This window comes from Rhipicephalus sanguineus, chromosome 5, assembly GCF_013339695.2.
Source record: "Rhipicephalus sanguineus isolate Rsan-2018 chromosome 5, BIME_Rsan_1.4, whole genome shotgun sequence".
NCBI lineage: Eukaryota > Metazoa > Arthropoda > Arachnida > Ixodida > Ixodidae > Rhipicephalus > Rhipicephalus sanguineus.
This window is the reverse complement of record NC_051180.1, coordinates 192,884,756-192,901,054: the sequence shown is the minus strand read 5'-3', so window position 1 is coordinate 192,901,054 and position 16,299 is coordinate 192,884,756. Positions and strand designations below refer to the sequence as shown.

The window sequence follows — 16,299 nt, the reverse complement described above, 5'->3', positions numbered from 1 at the left end:
CGTCAAAGCCTTCACTATAAAAATGGCAGCAGAGGGCGCGTGTGTATGCGCTCCGTCGATAGCGCTCAGCCAAACGGAAATTGAGCTGATAAACGAGGACAGGGGGCGTTAGTAGCTTGAGCAGTTCTGCGCACGCGTGTGGTCACTGTATATACTTTATGTCCATCTACGTATTAAACAGTTGTTAGTTTGCGCTGATGTGTTTTGTACATCCTTCATCGCTGTCTTCAGTTCTTTTTTGTAAAGTTTGCGCAAGAAACGATCAAACCTTTCAGTGTGTGAGTGGCAGGTTCAGCTTGGTCTGAACAAGGTGTCCAAATGGGTAGATGAGAATGGGATCAGATCAAATTCGCAAAAGAGCACCTGCATTCTGTTTTTGAGAAAAAAGGGGCTGTACCCAGATCCCAACATAGACCTGCAGGGTCATCGCTTACCTGCAAAAACAGAACATAAATTCCTGAACTTAATTCTGGGCGCGAAGCTAACTTTCATACCACATATAAAGTATCTCAATAACAAGTGCCTTAAAACAATGGACATTCTGAAAGTGCTGTCACGCACTACATGGGGCAGTGACAAAAACTGTCTGCTTAATTTGTACAAAAGCTCACACGCACACGTCTAGACTACGGTATAGTCTGTCAATTGGCTACACCAAGCTTTTTGAAGATGCTGGACCCTCTACACCATCTAGGTATCCACCTTGCTACAGGTGCATTTAGGACAAGTACTGTAGACAGCCTTTACATTGAAGTAAACGAGTGGTCCCTTGATTTGCAGAGGTCATACACTTCCCTCGTGTATTTTTTGAAAGTCAGTGCAAACAGTGAACATCCCGCATACTGCACTATAAATGATTTGTCCAGCTCTCATCTCTTTCATAACCGTCCTGCAGTGAGAGAGCCCTATCAATGCGTGTAAGAGGTCTGGCGGATGTTTTACTCGAAGGTAGAGAGGTGGAGCTCCAAAGAAAAAAGCACTTCCCATTGGCGTATAAACAGTGTATTCCCCTCCATCTGGAATGCTTCTGTCCAATGAACCTCTCTGACTCAAAATCAGTTTTATCCTATTTAAATGATGTACACATGCCACAGGTCATCAAAGAGAACCGTAGCACAACCTCCTCTGAGAGGCCGATGCTGCCAACACGTCCAGCACATGCCTCCTGGCCCTTATGCCTAAGGGCCAGCCAGTAGTGCTACCTTGAGTTAAATCATTTTATTTTAGCACCCTGTCTTACCATGTTTTCGATATTCATAGCTATCCTCACTCTCCATTTTTTCTTGTGTTAGTAGATAGTATATATGTTACGTACTTTTGCAGCGAGCTTTTTTTTAGGGCCCCTTTACAGCTACATCACAACTATCCATTTCCATCAGTCACTTCATTGTTGTGTTACTATCATTGCCCTTGGTTCTCTTTGGCCACATATGGCCCTTGCACCATTAAACCCTAACCATCATCATTCGTTCGCCAGAATCATTGCGGTGTGAGTGCCGTTCTGTAGAATGAGCACATTGCAAAGTGCACTTGGTGTCGACCTAAACATGCAAAGTAATAGTTGTGTGAATGTAGCATTTTAGCGACATCGTCTCACGAAGTGTTCACGATTTCCCAGTCTTTGTGATTCTGTAAAACATGAACATGTGATGACAAAGAACAGTGCTGGGGTTCGGGTGCACGGGCAGCTTGCGCAAAGTGGAGGAAGATGAAGGGTAGAATAGAACAGCCGTCCCGCAGCAAGGTCGTTGGTGTCGTTTCTTTACAATGGCGCAGTCTACGAAAACTGAACCTGTCCTCGTGGGTCATCGGCCGTGCAGGTCTCTCCATCTAAAGAACGCCATCCACGCTTCCTCAATCATGGACACCAGGACCCTACTACTGCCGGATGGACCTATGCCACTATTTGAGGATTGTGTCCAGGCCTCCTCGGTGGCCCAAGGGCAGGCTTACCCCGGTGGCGCCAGACAGCGCACGGCCTCCTATTGCCCGAGAACACTGTTCGTGCTTCCCGTTGCGACAACCTCTTGCTCGAGACTCCATCGGCACCTGAGCCGCTTAAAGTGGCTGTCCTAGCTCCCTCGGACAAGGATCCTGCCGCAGTGAGCACAATGACCACCTCCTACTTATCGGATGTCACCACTGGCTCCACATGTGAATACCCGACAGTGCCGCGGAGCTGCTGCATACCATTGCACAACTCCGTGTCACAACTAACGCCTTGACAGTGTCGAGCTCCCAGCTGTCTCCTGCCGCCTTGCCAGCATTGTGTGCAATCAATGCCGTGTTTGCGGCCACCTCACAAGATTTTGAAGGCAGCTCACCCAAGAACCGCAGAGAGCTCAGGTGCACCCTCACGCAGCTCTCACACCAACTGGGCTGCTTGGTGTCGGCACACTCTGGATTTTCCCCTGCCGTCCCACCATTGCCGGCAGTCTGTGAACTACCAGAGTTCCACGGCTTCCAGAATGACACCGATGATTGGGTGCTGACCATCAGCGCTGTCGGATCTTGCGAGGCCTGGACGAACCAACAGAAATGGTGTGTGGCCATGGACCACCTTCGGAATAGTGCTGCAGCGTGGCATAGGTACGAAGGCGTGAGGCAGCAGTCTTGGGTGGAGTGGAGCTTAAGGCTCATAGCTGTTTCTTGACGGCATGGCTACCACCTCGCTGCCACTACCCAGTCCAACCTGACCGCTAACGATGGAGCTCAGGAGGGGCACCACCTCGAGGCTGCAACTGTGCATTGCAGCTCGCCTGCAGGGAGTGTCACAACCTACCCTGGGGGACACGCACAACTGAGACAGGCTCACCACGTCAGGTCTCGGACTCGGCGTCTGTAACCAACACCACAACGTCTCTGACCGACGACAAAACCACATCTCATTCACAGCCGATGAAGAAGCAATCCCAAAGCTCACCGTCATATGAGCACGTCAATGCGACCTCTTTCCACCAGCGACAGTCGGAGAAGCGGCTCTCACTTCACGCACAGACACACCAAAAGACTGACTTGCCTGCATATTCTAGGAGAGAGGTCCTTCTTGTCATGTCAAAGCATGGTCCTCCACTTTCAACGCAACCATGAGTCGAATGCGCAGACATATCGCTTAAAGCGACATATCGCTTAAAGAAGTCAAGGCGGTAGACGATGCCATATTTGTCGATGGTCAGTCCGTTCCATCAAGCGTGGACCCAAGCATGGCTGAGCCTAACAATACGCCCCAGCCAGAAGAAGCCCATGTCCGCCAGCTCAACCCCCTGGTGTGTGAGCTCGCTTATGGCAACAAACACTTTATTCGGACTGCCACTCTGTTGCCTGAAGGCCACGTGAATAACAACGTACTAGTGGTTTTCTCCATGGGATCCGTCGCTGATCGACCAAGCGTGAAGACCGCAGCGAGAAGCAGCGAGATGGAGATGTGTCCACACCCATGACATAGGGTGCAGACATGAGGCCATATTCTCAAACGATCGCAAAAGGCGACAATCGCAAAAGTATCGCCTTTAGTGTGCGCTCATTGGCTGTTGAGCAAAGCCGGAAAAGTGAGGGTGCAATCTAGTACTTCTGTCGACGTGACAGTGCTCTACGGGGCTCCTGACATGCCTGAAATAAACTAACACACCTTATCACCATCGGTTGGTGGGGTGAAGTCTAGCATTTCAGTGACATAGGCGGTAGCTTCTAGTATTCAATCCTCGGTGGTTGTGCGCAGCATTTTTTACGCTGAAGCTTTCAGCGAGCATTACCTTGGGGTGTTTTCAGTGCTCGTTATTTGCCAGCACGTGTTTTTTCGTGGTTTGAACGTTCCAGGAACATGAACCGTGCATTGCTCATGTGGTTTATTGCGCACCGGCAGCATGTTGACATGTTGAGATGTCGCTGCGGCGGCACACTACAGCTGAACTCTCAGAGTAAACAGTGTTAAACTCTCAATGAAAATACATTCCACACAAAGCTTAATTCTTTAAATGTTATGCTGTGCATTAAACGATTGCACAAAAAATTTTGAAAGCACTTTCATAATGTTTTATATTTCAAGTAGCCACAGCCAAGCCTGGCCACTGCGTAGGAGCCAGCATACGCTCGAAAACGCCACACTCGGGTTGCTCTGCGCTCGTACAGTATGCTGACTCCTGTGTTGTGAGACATTCCTAACCTCAACGGCCAATGCAACAATGACGTCATAGGCAAGTGTTTCTTCAGTTATTGAACACATCAAATTCTACGTCACCAAATGCGATACTATCGCCTTTCGCGATTGTTTGAGAATATAGGCCATGTCCAAGCTTGCTCGCATCCTTTGTCCAGCAAGCATGTGCCTGCACTTGCCATGTGACCAAGCGATCAGCCATGCGACCAGCTCAAACATGCGGCCACAATGACACAGTCAGTGCCATCAGCCAGAGCCATCATCATCAACAGTATTTCCAAGCCAGACCGCAGCGTCCCAGATCTGTGACCACTACGTATAGCCAGTGTCGGCCACCGTAATCATCTGCGGCAAATGAAAATTCCCAGCATGGCCAAGCTCGGACACTTCGAAATAGCCAGTGCCGTCCACCACCGGAAACATTGTCGGCAGCTCCGTGCACTAGGGAGCATGGGCAGCTTGTGCGATGTCAAGGAAGACGACGGGAAGAACAGAACAGCCAGCCCGCAGCAAGGGTGCTCTCTCTGTGTCGTTCCTTTACAACAAGTATAAGCAAAGGCCACTCACTGATAAAGCAAGGCTGTCAGCCATGCAATTTTATAGCATCACACTTGTTAGGTGTTAGGCGTGACTGTCATTTATCGGTTACACGATGAACCTTAGCTGTGCTTAAGATGTCCTTTTATTGTACGCTCCTGGTTCAACTACAGAGAAATATTTCTCACAAATGAAGCCTGACACTTCTGTAATTAAACTGTCCCCTAAAAAGAAAAGAGAACACTACACTATTACATGAGAATCATGCATGATCATGAATCATGCAAGTGATAAAACTGAGTTGCCAGTGGCTATATTAACCTTTTCCCTACCGAGTTTCTTGGCCGAAAATGATACAAAAATACCGAGTCTTTTTATTTGGCTATTTGATTTACGTGTCTTGAAACATCTAAAAAAATTATTCAAGGGCGCTTTATTTGCAAGATGTATATATTTTTTAATGTACACAGGATTGGCTTCACTGCACCACAGAAAGTGCCCTAACCTCTTCAGTCTTCGCTGCAGAAAATGTCTCTGTGAAATTTAAAAAATAATCATTCTAAAAAGACAGGGCGTGCAAACAAGGACACAAGAAAGAAGTCAGGACACCACAAACGCCGACTAACAACTGAAGAGACGCACAACGGCTGAAAAGAAAGAAGGCACGAAAACTTATCTGCGCATGCCCATGCAACAGGCGAACCTATCAATCCGGCACGCGTGGCGGTCTACGTGGAAGATAACTGTTAAGGCATTTGATTTCATCTTTATGCAAGTTAATCGACGGTTGGCTCACGCATGCGCTACCACTATTCTCGATATGCCATGCTTCAATCATCAGGCGCGTTTCTTCATTTCTATGACGGTACAACACTGCGCATTCATCGAATTTTGGCGTGCACTTACAATCTCGACAATGCAAAGATAGATTAGAAGGTGAGCCTCCTGTTAGCGATCTCTTATGTTCCAACAATCTCTGGTTAATGCATCGGCCCGTTTGTCCTACGTAGAAGCGGCCGCCGCTGAAAGGGACCTTATACACCACACTCGTACGGCAATCAATGAATTTGTTGGTGTGTTTTACGAAGCAAATATCGGTCCGCTTCTTTTCTTTTACTGGCTCAATCTTCCTCTGCACAGCGGCACAAATCTTACCTAGCTTATTGGCAGCCGTGAAAACAACATTAACGCCGTATCTACTTCCTACTTTCTTTAGCCTGTGAGATACGCAATGAATGTACGGTATACCTACGACACGTGCCGGATTGATAGGTTCGCCTGTTGCATGGGCATGCACAGATAAGTTTTCGTGCCTTCTTTCTTTTCAGCCGTTGTGCGTCTCTTCAGTTGTTAGTCGGCGTTTGTGGTGTCCTGACTTCTTTCTTGTGTCCTTGTTTGCATGCCCTGTCTCTTTAGAATGAATACTTACCAACTAGCTCAGCTCTCTGTTATTTTAAAAAATAAAGCGACACTAGGTGACTTTAGTTGTGTTTGTCTGTAATCAAGAGATGGCGCCACCTCTGACTGTATATATATGCGAGCACAGGCTGGAATAAAGTTCTCGTGTGGCATGGGTTGAGTGCATTCGTTGTCCTCAGTCGCGCCGGTGGGCGTTTGCTTACATCTAAGGGCATCCACTGCCAATACATCAATACGTGGTCATTGTCCGAATCTGATGATTTAGAGAAACCATGCGTGGTGTGGCTGTGTACATTGTCTTGGTATTTCTCGCCGGGGGTCCATGGTGGACCTCTGTAACCCATTGCCAGGAGGCTCAGACGTTGATCAAAGTCGAAAACATATTGAGCGCTTACAAACAGGGACGTAAGGGAGACGACAACACAATGCGCTAACTTCAACAGTGGATTGTGTACAAGAGGTGGTTTACGAGCTTCCGCTGACCTGTGGAAATAAGTATATGGGTCAGACGGGAAGATGCCTTAATGATCGTCTTCGTGAGCACAAGTTAAATGTCAAAAACAAGAATAATTATGGCCATTTGTCTACACATTGTTGATGTATGATTCATGTAACGTGCTTGCAAAGCATAAAGATAAAGATGTCCGAGAGATAATCGAAGCCGAGGCTATATCTCGCAATGGTGACACGTGTGAGTGCACCGTCAATTGACCTTCTAGATCGGGAGAGGGCTTTTCTGGTTGGCTAGTGGTTGGACTGGTGGCGCCACTGTGCACGGATATATAGTTTGGTGGTTTCTGGAAATAAAACTGTTGAAGTTAGCGCATTGTGTTGTCGTCTCCCTTACGTCCCTGTTTGTAAGCGCTCAATATGTTTTCGAGTTCCGTTTACCAACACGCCCAAAAAATGGCATGTTGATCAAAGGTCACACAGTGGCTCTGTGTCTTCGTACATTAGTGGTGCGATCTTGTACGCATTCCAAATAAGCACGGAGGTGTGGCGTTACATCCAGCCACACGCGATTGGTCAGTGCAGGGCCGTGACGTCTGTCGCGGTTCGCATTGGCCATTCGCGTGCGGCTAGATGTAACGCCATGTCTCCGTGCTTATTTGGAATGCGTACAAGATCGCACCACAACATATGACTTTAGTCATGCCGGAGGCTTGTGGCGGGCCCTATAGCCGGGGACGAGGCTCTTTGATCATAGTCCACACGAGTGGACGCCAGATAAAAACCGAGTGCAACCGGCAAGCATCCAAGGAAGAGTACCATCCTTGTCGAACCTCGTAGGGGTTACAACAGCAACTATGCTGAATTGGCCGGGTGATTCTGGTAAGGACATGTAATCCAACTTCTTGGAGGCCTCAGTATGGGATGGCATTCCTTGTGAGAGAGTTCAGTTTCGTACCGCTAGGGCAGGGGGAACTTGCGAGCCCCTGTAATCCAGCGACTTAGGAGGCCGTAATACGGTAGTGGATCTTGCTGCTGGTTCGGGATGAGTCCAGCTCCACTCATGATTCATAGGTGTCAGGGCGGTGTGGGTGGTTGCACGCCCATGTAACCTAGCTGGGGTGGAGCCGTGGCCTGTGTATCATTGAGCTCCCTCCATCTCCACGTCGTGTGTCACGGGCAATGTGAGGGTGGCTTCGGATGCCCTCACAGCTAAGAAGAGGGGCTCAGGCTGTGGGACCAGGAGTCAGATGGTCCGTGGCCGCATTAAGGGGGAAGAATTGCGGGAAACTATGTTCTCCTGTGGCTCCCGGCTAGCTAGTGCGGGTTGCCTACCCCCTCCTGCATATCTGGTGCGGGGGATGTGCCCCACAGGCCTGTGGCCTGAGTCCGCAAAGCGGTTGTGGTAAAGGGTCTGTATGCTCTGCATAGCTGCGAGTGGTGACGCTGACGTTTCCAGCCCCGGGGCGTCAGTCTTGTCACGCTGCTCTTCGGAGCAGATAAAAGGGAGAATACGCCTGGCGGCATTAACTCAGCTGAGCCTGAACAATCGGGTCAGCTTCATCCATGGGACGTCTATGCCCCCCCTCCCCTCCTGGTTTAGCATCCCCCTGTGCACTCAAAGCTTCACAATGGAGCTGTGCACGCGGACTCGAGAATGGGTGAGCCCCGCATCGGGGATGACACTGGCTTCAGGAGAACGACTATGGACAAATTTATTTTCTATCTGTTGTGGTTGGGACATCGTTCCAACCCAACTATCCCAGGCCTACTGCTTGTGGGAAAAAGGTCACCAGAAGCCAGTGCTGTGTGCATGGCAGCCAGTCACTGCCACGCACACAGGTCAACTGAAATTCATTTCACGAAACTTTAAGCAAGGGTTTTTTTTTCCTTCTTGAATGGAGCTGTTCGGCACACACGTACCACTAGCGCACAAACAAAGGTGCCATTTTCTAATTCTGTTTACATGAATCAAATCCTTTCTCAACCAAATACTTCACAACTTCGTACATCTCTTGGAGAACAAGAAAAAATGCAGATGCATATTCGTGCAAAAGTGCTATCTCAGCTTATCGTGCAAAACTACGGGCCTTCATTATTTTTTTTTTGGTAACCAGATTAGCAAGAAGTAATTACTCACTTAGCTCAGTCGCGCAACAGCATTGCTAGCGTAGTAGGCAGAACACAAGTTAAAGTGCAAATAAAACTACGGAAAACATAGAGTATAGTGCGAAAACGCAGACTGTCGCCTAATTGGAACTAATTTGTCTATTTGTGCATCAAATTGCACAAAATTTAGCACAGGTATGTAATTCTTTGTGCTGATTTCATTACTTATTATGATGTTTTGTGGTGGTTGAATATTGGAATAGTAAAGGTGCTATCGCAATTGAATTGAATACCAAGCTATTCGAAGTTTTGAATATTTGCACACCCTAAAACATTCCTTTCTCAGCTCTACGAAATAATTCAAGTGTGGTCATCGTTTTTTTAAATCGAGGTTCAACTGCACCACAGTCCACAGGCATGTATTGTCTGTCACTGGCCGTTTATCTACTGTCACTGATGTCACTGTCGCTAATCGTTTATGTGCACCACAAGCAGATGACAGAGCAGCCGCTAGTACGTCTCGAGTTGCTGTCTCCCCGTGACATCATACTGCGATGACACATTGCTGAGAAGCCGCCCCCTCGATATCGAAACCGAAGGTGTTTTTTTAAGGTAGCAGTAATAAAAATATATTCGATATAGTATTCCCAGGGACCACGATACTCTATTTATGGTTTTCGACACCAGTGTTTCGGCACCAGTATTTTAACAATCTGAAAATATTTAAAATTTGGGTCCATACTCCTTTAAGTCTATGTGTACATCAATAATGCTTTTTGTCTTTGCTAAGTTGGAATTTTCGATCCTATATCTCAAAAGCTGCCAGCATTTGCATGAATAATGTTTCTCTCCCTTGTGCAGTCGGGTGTACCAAGAACTGGTTACCGTGGGGTGGTGTCTCTTCTCTACAAGGGTCGTCGAGTGTATTTGGCCCCTCCGGCAGACTGGAAAGGCTACAACAAGTCGTGGTCTTAACACCAAGTGCACAGCAGTTGCCATGCCAATCTCTGCGACATTGCATTGCAGTGCTGTTCTTCCTCCTCTCTGCATTGTTGTCCTTCAAAGGGGCTGCCCCTTTCTAGTGATAAGCCTTGCAAACTTTGCTGGACATGCTTGACAGCCACTGTGCAATTATCCTCACTCGTTCATGCTCGTTCATTCCTCTCCTTCAACAACTGTGTTCATCACTGAAGCAAGTATACCCAACTGTGATTTCTTGATCGTGCAAAAATGTGTGCATATATATATATATATAATATATATAATGTATGTACGTGTAATGCGCACTAGTGAAAATGAGTGCTAACTTGAAAATGCAAGTGGTCACTACCTTTCCCGACTTGTCCATTTGAGATGTCAGTGTGTTTTGTAGGGCTTTCTACAGCTGTCGGGCTTTACAGGTGGCAGCTGTCGTGTGGGGTTTCGGTTTGAAAGTCCTCCACTGTACATAGATTGTGCATTTGCCAGTGAAATGAAGCAGTGATTACGTGCATTTTGCTTTTGGTGGCGGTTATTGCACCTACGTAATAGTTATTACAGAAAACTGCTGCAGACCTCGGAGACCACCTTCTAGGAGGGCCATTGCAGCCCGAAGCCAAGCTGAGGCAAATGTGTCTGCCCCTCTCCTATGGTCTGGTGGTGTGCCTTGTCTTCAAATGTGAACAGCATTGCTTTGTTCACTCCTGCCGACTTACTGTCCTATCGTGTACATACACAGCATTATAACGAACTGCTTTGATGGGGCTTGCGTGAACTGCTGTGGTGACTGATGAGCCCCGTACAGTTGTCATACAGTTTCCCTCTGTAACAAGACAGGCATCGTTTCGAGATTGTATCCTGGAAATTGTGAATGACAGTTTGTTATAGCAGAATGACGTTCTGCAGGTTCAGAGGTGTTCCTCCTGCATTTCATTTGCGAAGGGGGCACACCTTTTGTTTGCATTGTTGCTTTGCATTATAGGGAACGCATTTTATGTAACTAGATAAAATGTGCCCTGCATGATGCATTGTTGCCTGTAAAATATATATAAAAGTGAGACTGTTAGCAAATAAATATTTATAACTGCACAGCCAATCCTTTGTTTTCAACACTTCATGTTGCTTCCTTCATTTCACATAACAGATCTCGTATTAATTCATGCTCTCACAATGCTTGTGGGATCCCTTGTCAAACAGCGTAGTGAATGCTGTCCTGGGTAATGTAAGCATCTTCCTCCGAACAAGGCCACCAATGTCATCACTCTTACCTATCTGAATCGCAATTCGCTTGCAAGCGTGTGCACGCTTACACTCGTGCGCTTTCACGTGTGGGGATCGTGCAAGTACATCAAACGCGGGGTTGTGTTCAAGAGGGATGTCAGCACTTAGTTCATGCAGCTACAGCATGGTTTTGCCCTTCACCAGCTTAAAAGGACTGTCTACCGCTGGAAAAATTTTTTCTGATTGTGGTGAAAATGAGAAGATCGTTCCTCACATCGGCAGCAACGAGCATGCTTTTGTCCCATAAAAAAGGAATCATGTTTTTAATTTGATGTTGAAAATCGTGAAAGAATGACCGCTAGCGTCACCCAACGGCGATATGGTTCAATCTACTGGTAGGACAAGAAATCCTCGCAGGTAGGTGCATTTTGCTTTAAAATAAACATATATAACTTATAAATTGTATTTTACGCACTTGAGGCAGCTTTCGGTTGTGTCAGAGAGTAATTTTTTGCCCTTTTTTTCCCTTACTCGTCTAAAAAAGGCGCCCGTTGGCACTGCTTGTGGCGCCGCCTTCGATTTCGTCTGCTTCAACTCGTGCGCTGTGCCATGCGGCCCTCCGCGCTGGTCATACCATGCCGCTGTATAGATGTTAGGATGTCACATGTGCTGCGCTGTGAAGACGTGCATTTAGAGTCTCCTTTTGATGAATCAATCTGGCTTGCCTTGCAGCAGCAGTGCTGCTGCGCCGCGCGGTGCACGAGCCGCTCCCACACAAACGACTCCTGCACCGCACGGAAGTGACGTCATGCGTTTTCCGGTTAGGCGCGCCGTTTGAATATGCCATGAATTCGCCGAGTAGATGTTCTCTGGCCGAGTCGGCAAGCGAGCATGCCTCCCCATCGGCCTCGGCCGGCCCTACTGCGACCCTCGTGAAAATAGCGCTTCGTTATTCTGACCCGGGTCAGAATAAGGAAACGCTATTTTCACGCAACTTGGCTTGGATTTGTGAAAGATTGTGGCATTTCGTTGAAAGTTTACATCGCCGGTTCAGGCAACCTGTGGGCGCTTGGGCAGCTTGGGTAGCTTGGGGATGTTTTCTTGCGTATTTGTGATCGGCGCGGTGTTTGTGTGGTGGGCGCGGACGCTGTGATTGTGCTTGTCGTTTGCCAGTGTGCTTTTCGAACGTGAATAGTTGGATTGTGTTCGCATCAGTGTGTTTGGAACCGGTACTGTGGTTCGCCTGAGCTTGCGTGGTCACTACGATGTCTAGGGCTCTCATGAACCTGTTTCGGTGTTCTTTGCAATTCATATTTGATCTGTTTTCGTGCGGTACGTGGACGGTGGTAGCATTGTGGTAGTCCGTAGTTGTGCACATTTCTAGGGAAGTTTGTTTTGTGCGTTGCACGGCCGTTCTTACCCGCTCGGCAACCTGCTTCGCGTTGTGCTTTTGCGCATATTCGTCGAAAGCTTAATTTTATAGGCGTAATGGCATCGAACTCGCCGTGGCTTAGCTGTTAAATGCACGGTACTTGAACCACTTCGTCGTTCAGAAAAGCCACTCACCAGCCTCGATTTCATAGTACGGGCATCACACGATGTAATTTCGATGTCGATCTAGTCCAAGTTTCCTAATCGCGATTTACTTATTTGCGCTAGATGCGGAGGCGAGTCAGTCACGGTCCAGAATTTCGATTTCAATAGAAAGTGCCTATGTGACACCCGTATTGGTCACTGCATGCGCAAGCCTCACTATTCACATCCACGGCTACACGATCGATAGTTCTATGTGTCAAAACGTTCGACTTCGTCACCACCACGTTGCTCGTAAGAGCATGCGGCTCGCACCCCACGGGTTCTACGCATGGAGCAACGTGTGGTAGCGGGCTAGTTGGTATTCCATACTTAAAACTGTTCAACGCGAAAGTAGACAGCAACGCTGGTGAGGCGAGGACTAGCGCTGACATCCAACTGAAATTTATCACAACTCTCAAATATTGTAACGCACAGTTCAGGAATACACTTTTAATAAACCAAACTAGTTGGGGCGAACTTGTGCCCGAGAAGGAATAAACAAAAAAGGGAGTCTCTTAGCAGGCCCAAAAACAGTCCTCTTCTTCTACTGCTTCTTTTCTTGTGGTCCGCGTGGGTCGCGCGCAGCGGCTATTTCCTGGGTCGCAGGCACGTGCTCTCCGCCACACTTTTGCTTTGGCTCGCACGTAGCCGCAAACACTTCGGAGAGCGTAGGGATCGGCCAGCGCGCGTAGTTTGAAATCATCTTGTGTCATTGCCCCCCTTTCCAGAATGCATCGTCCCGATGCTCGCGACAAACTGGTTGCCAGGCTGTCAATCCTAACACCTCTTCGTGGATGCAGCGTCCAGCAGCGTTGTGTCCTCCGTGGTTCATTGTCTGTCGTAATAGGGTTTCATCCTGACGACATGCACAATTTCTGTGCGATGCCGCCGTCGTGATGAGCTCTCTTGTCCCTCTGGAATAACTTCGTAGTTCAACGAGCCAAGGCGGCGGAGCACTCTGTATGGGCCGAAATAGCGGCGAAGCAGCTTTTCCGATAGGCCACGTATCCGTACGGGAATCCACACCCAGACTCTGTCTCCCGGTGCGTACTGGACGTCTCTTCGTCGCAGATTATATCGATGCGTGTCGGCTTTCTGTTGTTGGTGAATACGATGTCGCGCCAGCTGTCTTGCTTCTTCTGCTCTTTGTATATAATCGCTGACATCATAGTCATTCTCGGACGTCTCGTCAATAGGTAACATTGCATCTAAAGGTGTGGTGACCGTCCGGCCAAACACAAGTTGGAATGGCGTCATTCGAGTTGTCTCTTGCAGTGCGGTGTTATAGGCGAATGTTGCATAGGGTAATATTTTATCCCATGTACGGTGCTCTATGTCCACGTACATCGACAACATATCAGCCAACGTTCTGTTCAGTCGTTCAGTAAGTCCATTCGCTTGTGGATGATATGCCGTCGTCTTCCTATGACTGGTGTGCGTCAATCTCATAATAGACTTTGTCAGATCGGCCGTAAATGCGGTTCCTCGGTCCGTGATCAGTACCGTAGGAGCTCCATATGCCGCAGTACGATGTTGGTGACGAAGAATTCGGCGACTTCAACGGCCGTTCCCCTAACAAGAGACGCTGTCTCGGCATATCGTGTTAGATAGTCAGTCGCGACTATGATCCACCGCTTCCCCGACGACGACGTAGGAAATGGGCCAAGTAAGTCCATTCCCACTTGTGCGAATGGGGCCTCTGGTGGGTCTATCGGTTGAAGAAGACCTGCTGGTTTCAGCGGTGGGGTTTTACGTCTCTGGCAGTCCCGGCAAGTTCTAACATAGTGTTGTACAGAGCTGAGCAACTTCGGCCAGTAGTATTTAGTGCGGATGCGCGCCAGCGTCCTGCTTACTCCTAAGTGCCCTGCGGACGGATCGTCGTGGCAAGCCTCCAAAATCTCTGGTCGTAGAAGTGAAGGCACTACAAGCAGGAATGTCGCTGTATTGTTTTCAAAGTTCCTTTTGTACAGGACGTTGTTTCGGAGGACGAACGCCGACAAGCCGCGGGCAAAAGCTCGTGGAACATCGACAGACTGCCCCTGCAGGTACTTGATCAGTAGTAGTAGTTCCGGGTCGGATTTCTGATGATGTGCCATCTCTGATGTTGTCACAGCTCCCAAGAATGCAAAATCCTGTCCGTCCTCGGTGGAAGTAGAGGCAGCGGGTTGAATCGGAGCACGTGACAAGCAATCAGCATCACTGTGCTTGCGACCGGACTTGTACACAACCGTGACATCGTATTCCTGCAATCGCAGGCTCCATCTTGCAAGCCGTCCACATGGGTCCTTGAGATTAGCCAGCCAGCATAATGAATGATGGTCGCTTATAGCTCGAAAAGGCCTACCGTATAAATATGGCCGAAACTTGGTGATGGCCCATATCACGGCGAGGCATTCTTTTTCTGTAGCTGAGTAGTTCATCTCAGCTTTCGAAAGAGTGCGACTGGCGTAGGCAATGACGCGTTCTTGTCCGTTTTGCCATTGGATGAGTACGGCTCCGAGACCTAAATTGCTTGCGTCTGTGTGGATGTCTGTTTCTGCTTCCTCGTCAAAATGCGCAAGAACTGGATGGCTCTGAAGGCACTTCCGTAGTTCGTTGAAGGCATCCTCCTGTTCGCCAAGCCATACGAAAGGCGTGTCTTCTTTCGTCAGTCGCGTTAGCGGTTCCGCAATTCGTGAAAAATTTTTGACGAATCTTCTGTAATAGGCGCAGAGACCCAAAAATCGCCTAACAGCCTTTTTATCCGTTGGCTTTGGAAATTTTGCCACGGCCTCAGTTTTCCCAGGGTCTGGGCGGACGCCTTCCGCACTGATGACATGGCCGAGAAAAAGGAGCTCACGGAAGCCGAAATGACACTTCTGTGGCTTTATCGTCAAATCTGCTGACTTGATAGCGGTGAGCACAGCCCGCAGTCTTTCCATGTGTTGCTCGAAGGTGGCAGAGAAGACAACAACGTCGTCAAGATAAACCAGGCAAGACTGCCATTTGAGACCGGAGAGCACTGTGTCCATCATTCGCTGGAATGTGGCGGGAGCTGAACAAAGACCAAAGGGAAGTACCTTGAACTCGTATAAGCCGTCCGGGGTCACAAACGCCGTCTTTTCGCGATCTCTTTCGTCAACTTCTATCTGCCAATATCCACTTTTAAGGTCCAGTGAGGAAAAGTACTTGGCATCTCGTAGCCTATCCAAAGTGTCATCGATTCTTGGAAGCGGATAAACGTCCCGTTTTGTGACGGAGTTCAGTTTTCGATAATCAATGCAGAAACGTAAAGTCTGGTCTTTTTTCTTCACAAGGACAACAGGCGACGCCCAGGGACTTGCTGACGGCTGGATCACGTCGTCCTTGAGCATTTCTTTAACCTGATTACCGATAACTTCTCGTTCTTGTGGTGACACTCGGTAGGGATGCTGGTATATAGGCCTCACGGACTCGTCGACAATGATGCGATGTTTGGCGATAGGTGTTCGTCGGACTTTAGATGACGTCGAGAAACACTCGGCGAATTCCCTTACGAGGCTCTCTATTAGCTCTTTTTGACTAGGCAGTAGTCCTGGTTCGATGTCGATGGCAGCAAGTATAGAGTCCACGTCTTGTAAATCAGATTCCGTGGTTTCAGAAGTCTGCAGCTCCGTAACCTGGACAAAATCATTCAGACTGGCGATGACGGTTCCCTTTGCAATGTGTTGCACCTCATTTCCAAAATTGGTAAGGAGAACATTGGTACATCCCTCACGTAGCTGAACAAGGCCTCGTGCCATGCAGATCCCTTTTTGAAGTGTCAGTGCGGTGTTGCTATCAGCAAATCCTTCGAAGTCACTGAATGCTTTGTTGGTTACTGCGACAGACACGCT

General features: G+C 48.3%; 1 protein-coding gene across 1 annotated transcript in view; it reads left to right on the top strand.

The window, feature by feature from the left end:
• LOC119394545 (alpha-1,3-mannosyl-glycoprotein 2-beta-N-acetylglucosaminyltransferase) overlaps positions 1–10,745 on the top strand; it is a 148,987-nt gene extending 138,242 nt beyond the window's left edge. The window contains exon 12 of the mRNA XM_037661868.2: positions 9,533–10,745. Within this exon, the coding sequence (XP_037517796.1) occupies positions 9,533–9,646 (114 nt within the window). The 3' untranslated portion in view covers positions 9,647–10,745. The remainder of the gene's footprint in view (positions 1–9,532) is intronic.
• The last annotated feature ends 5,554 nt before the right edge of the window (positions 10,746–16,299 follow it).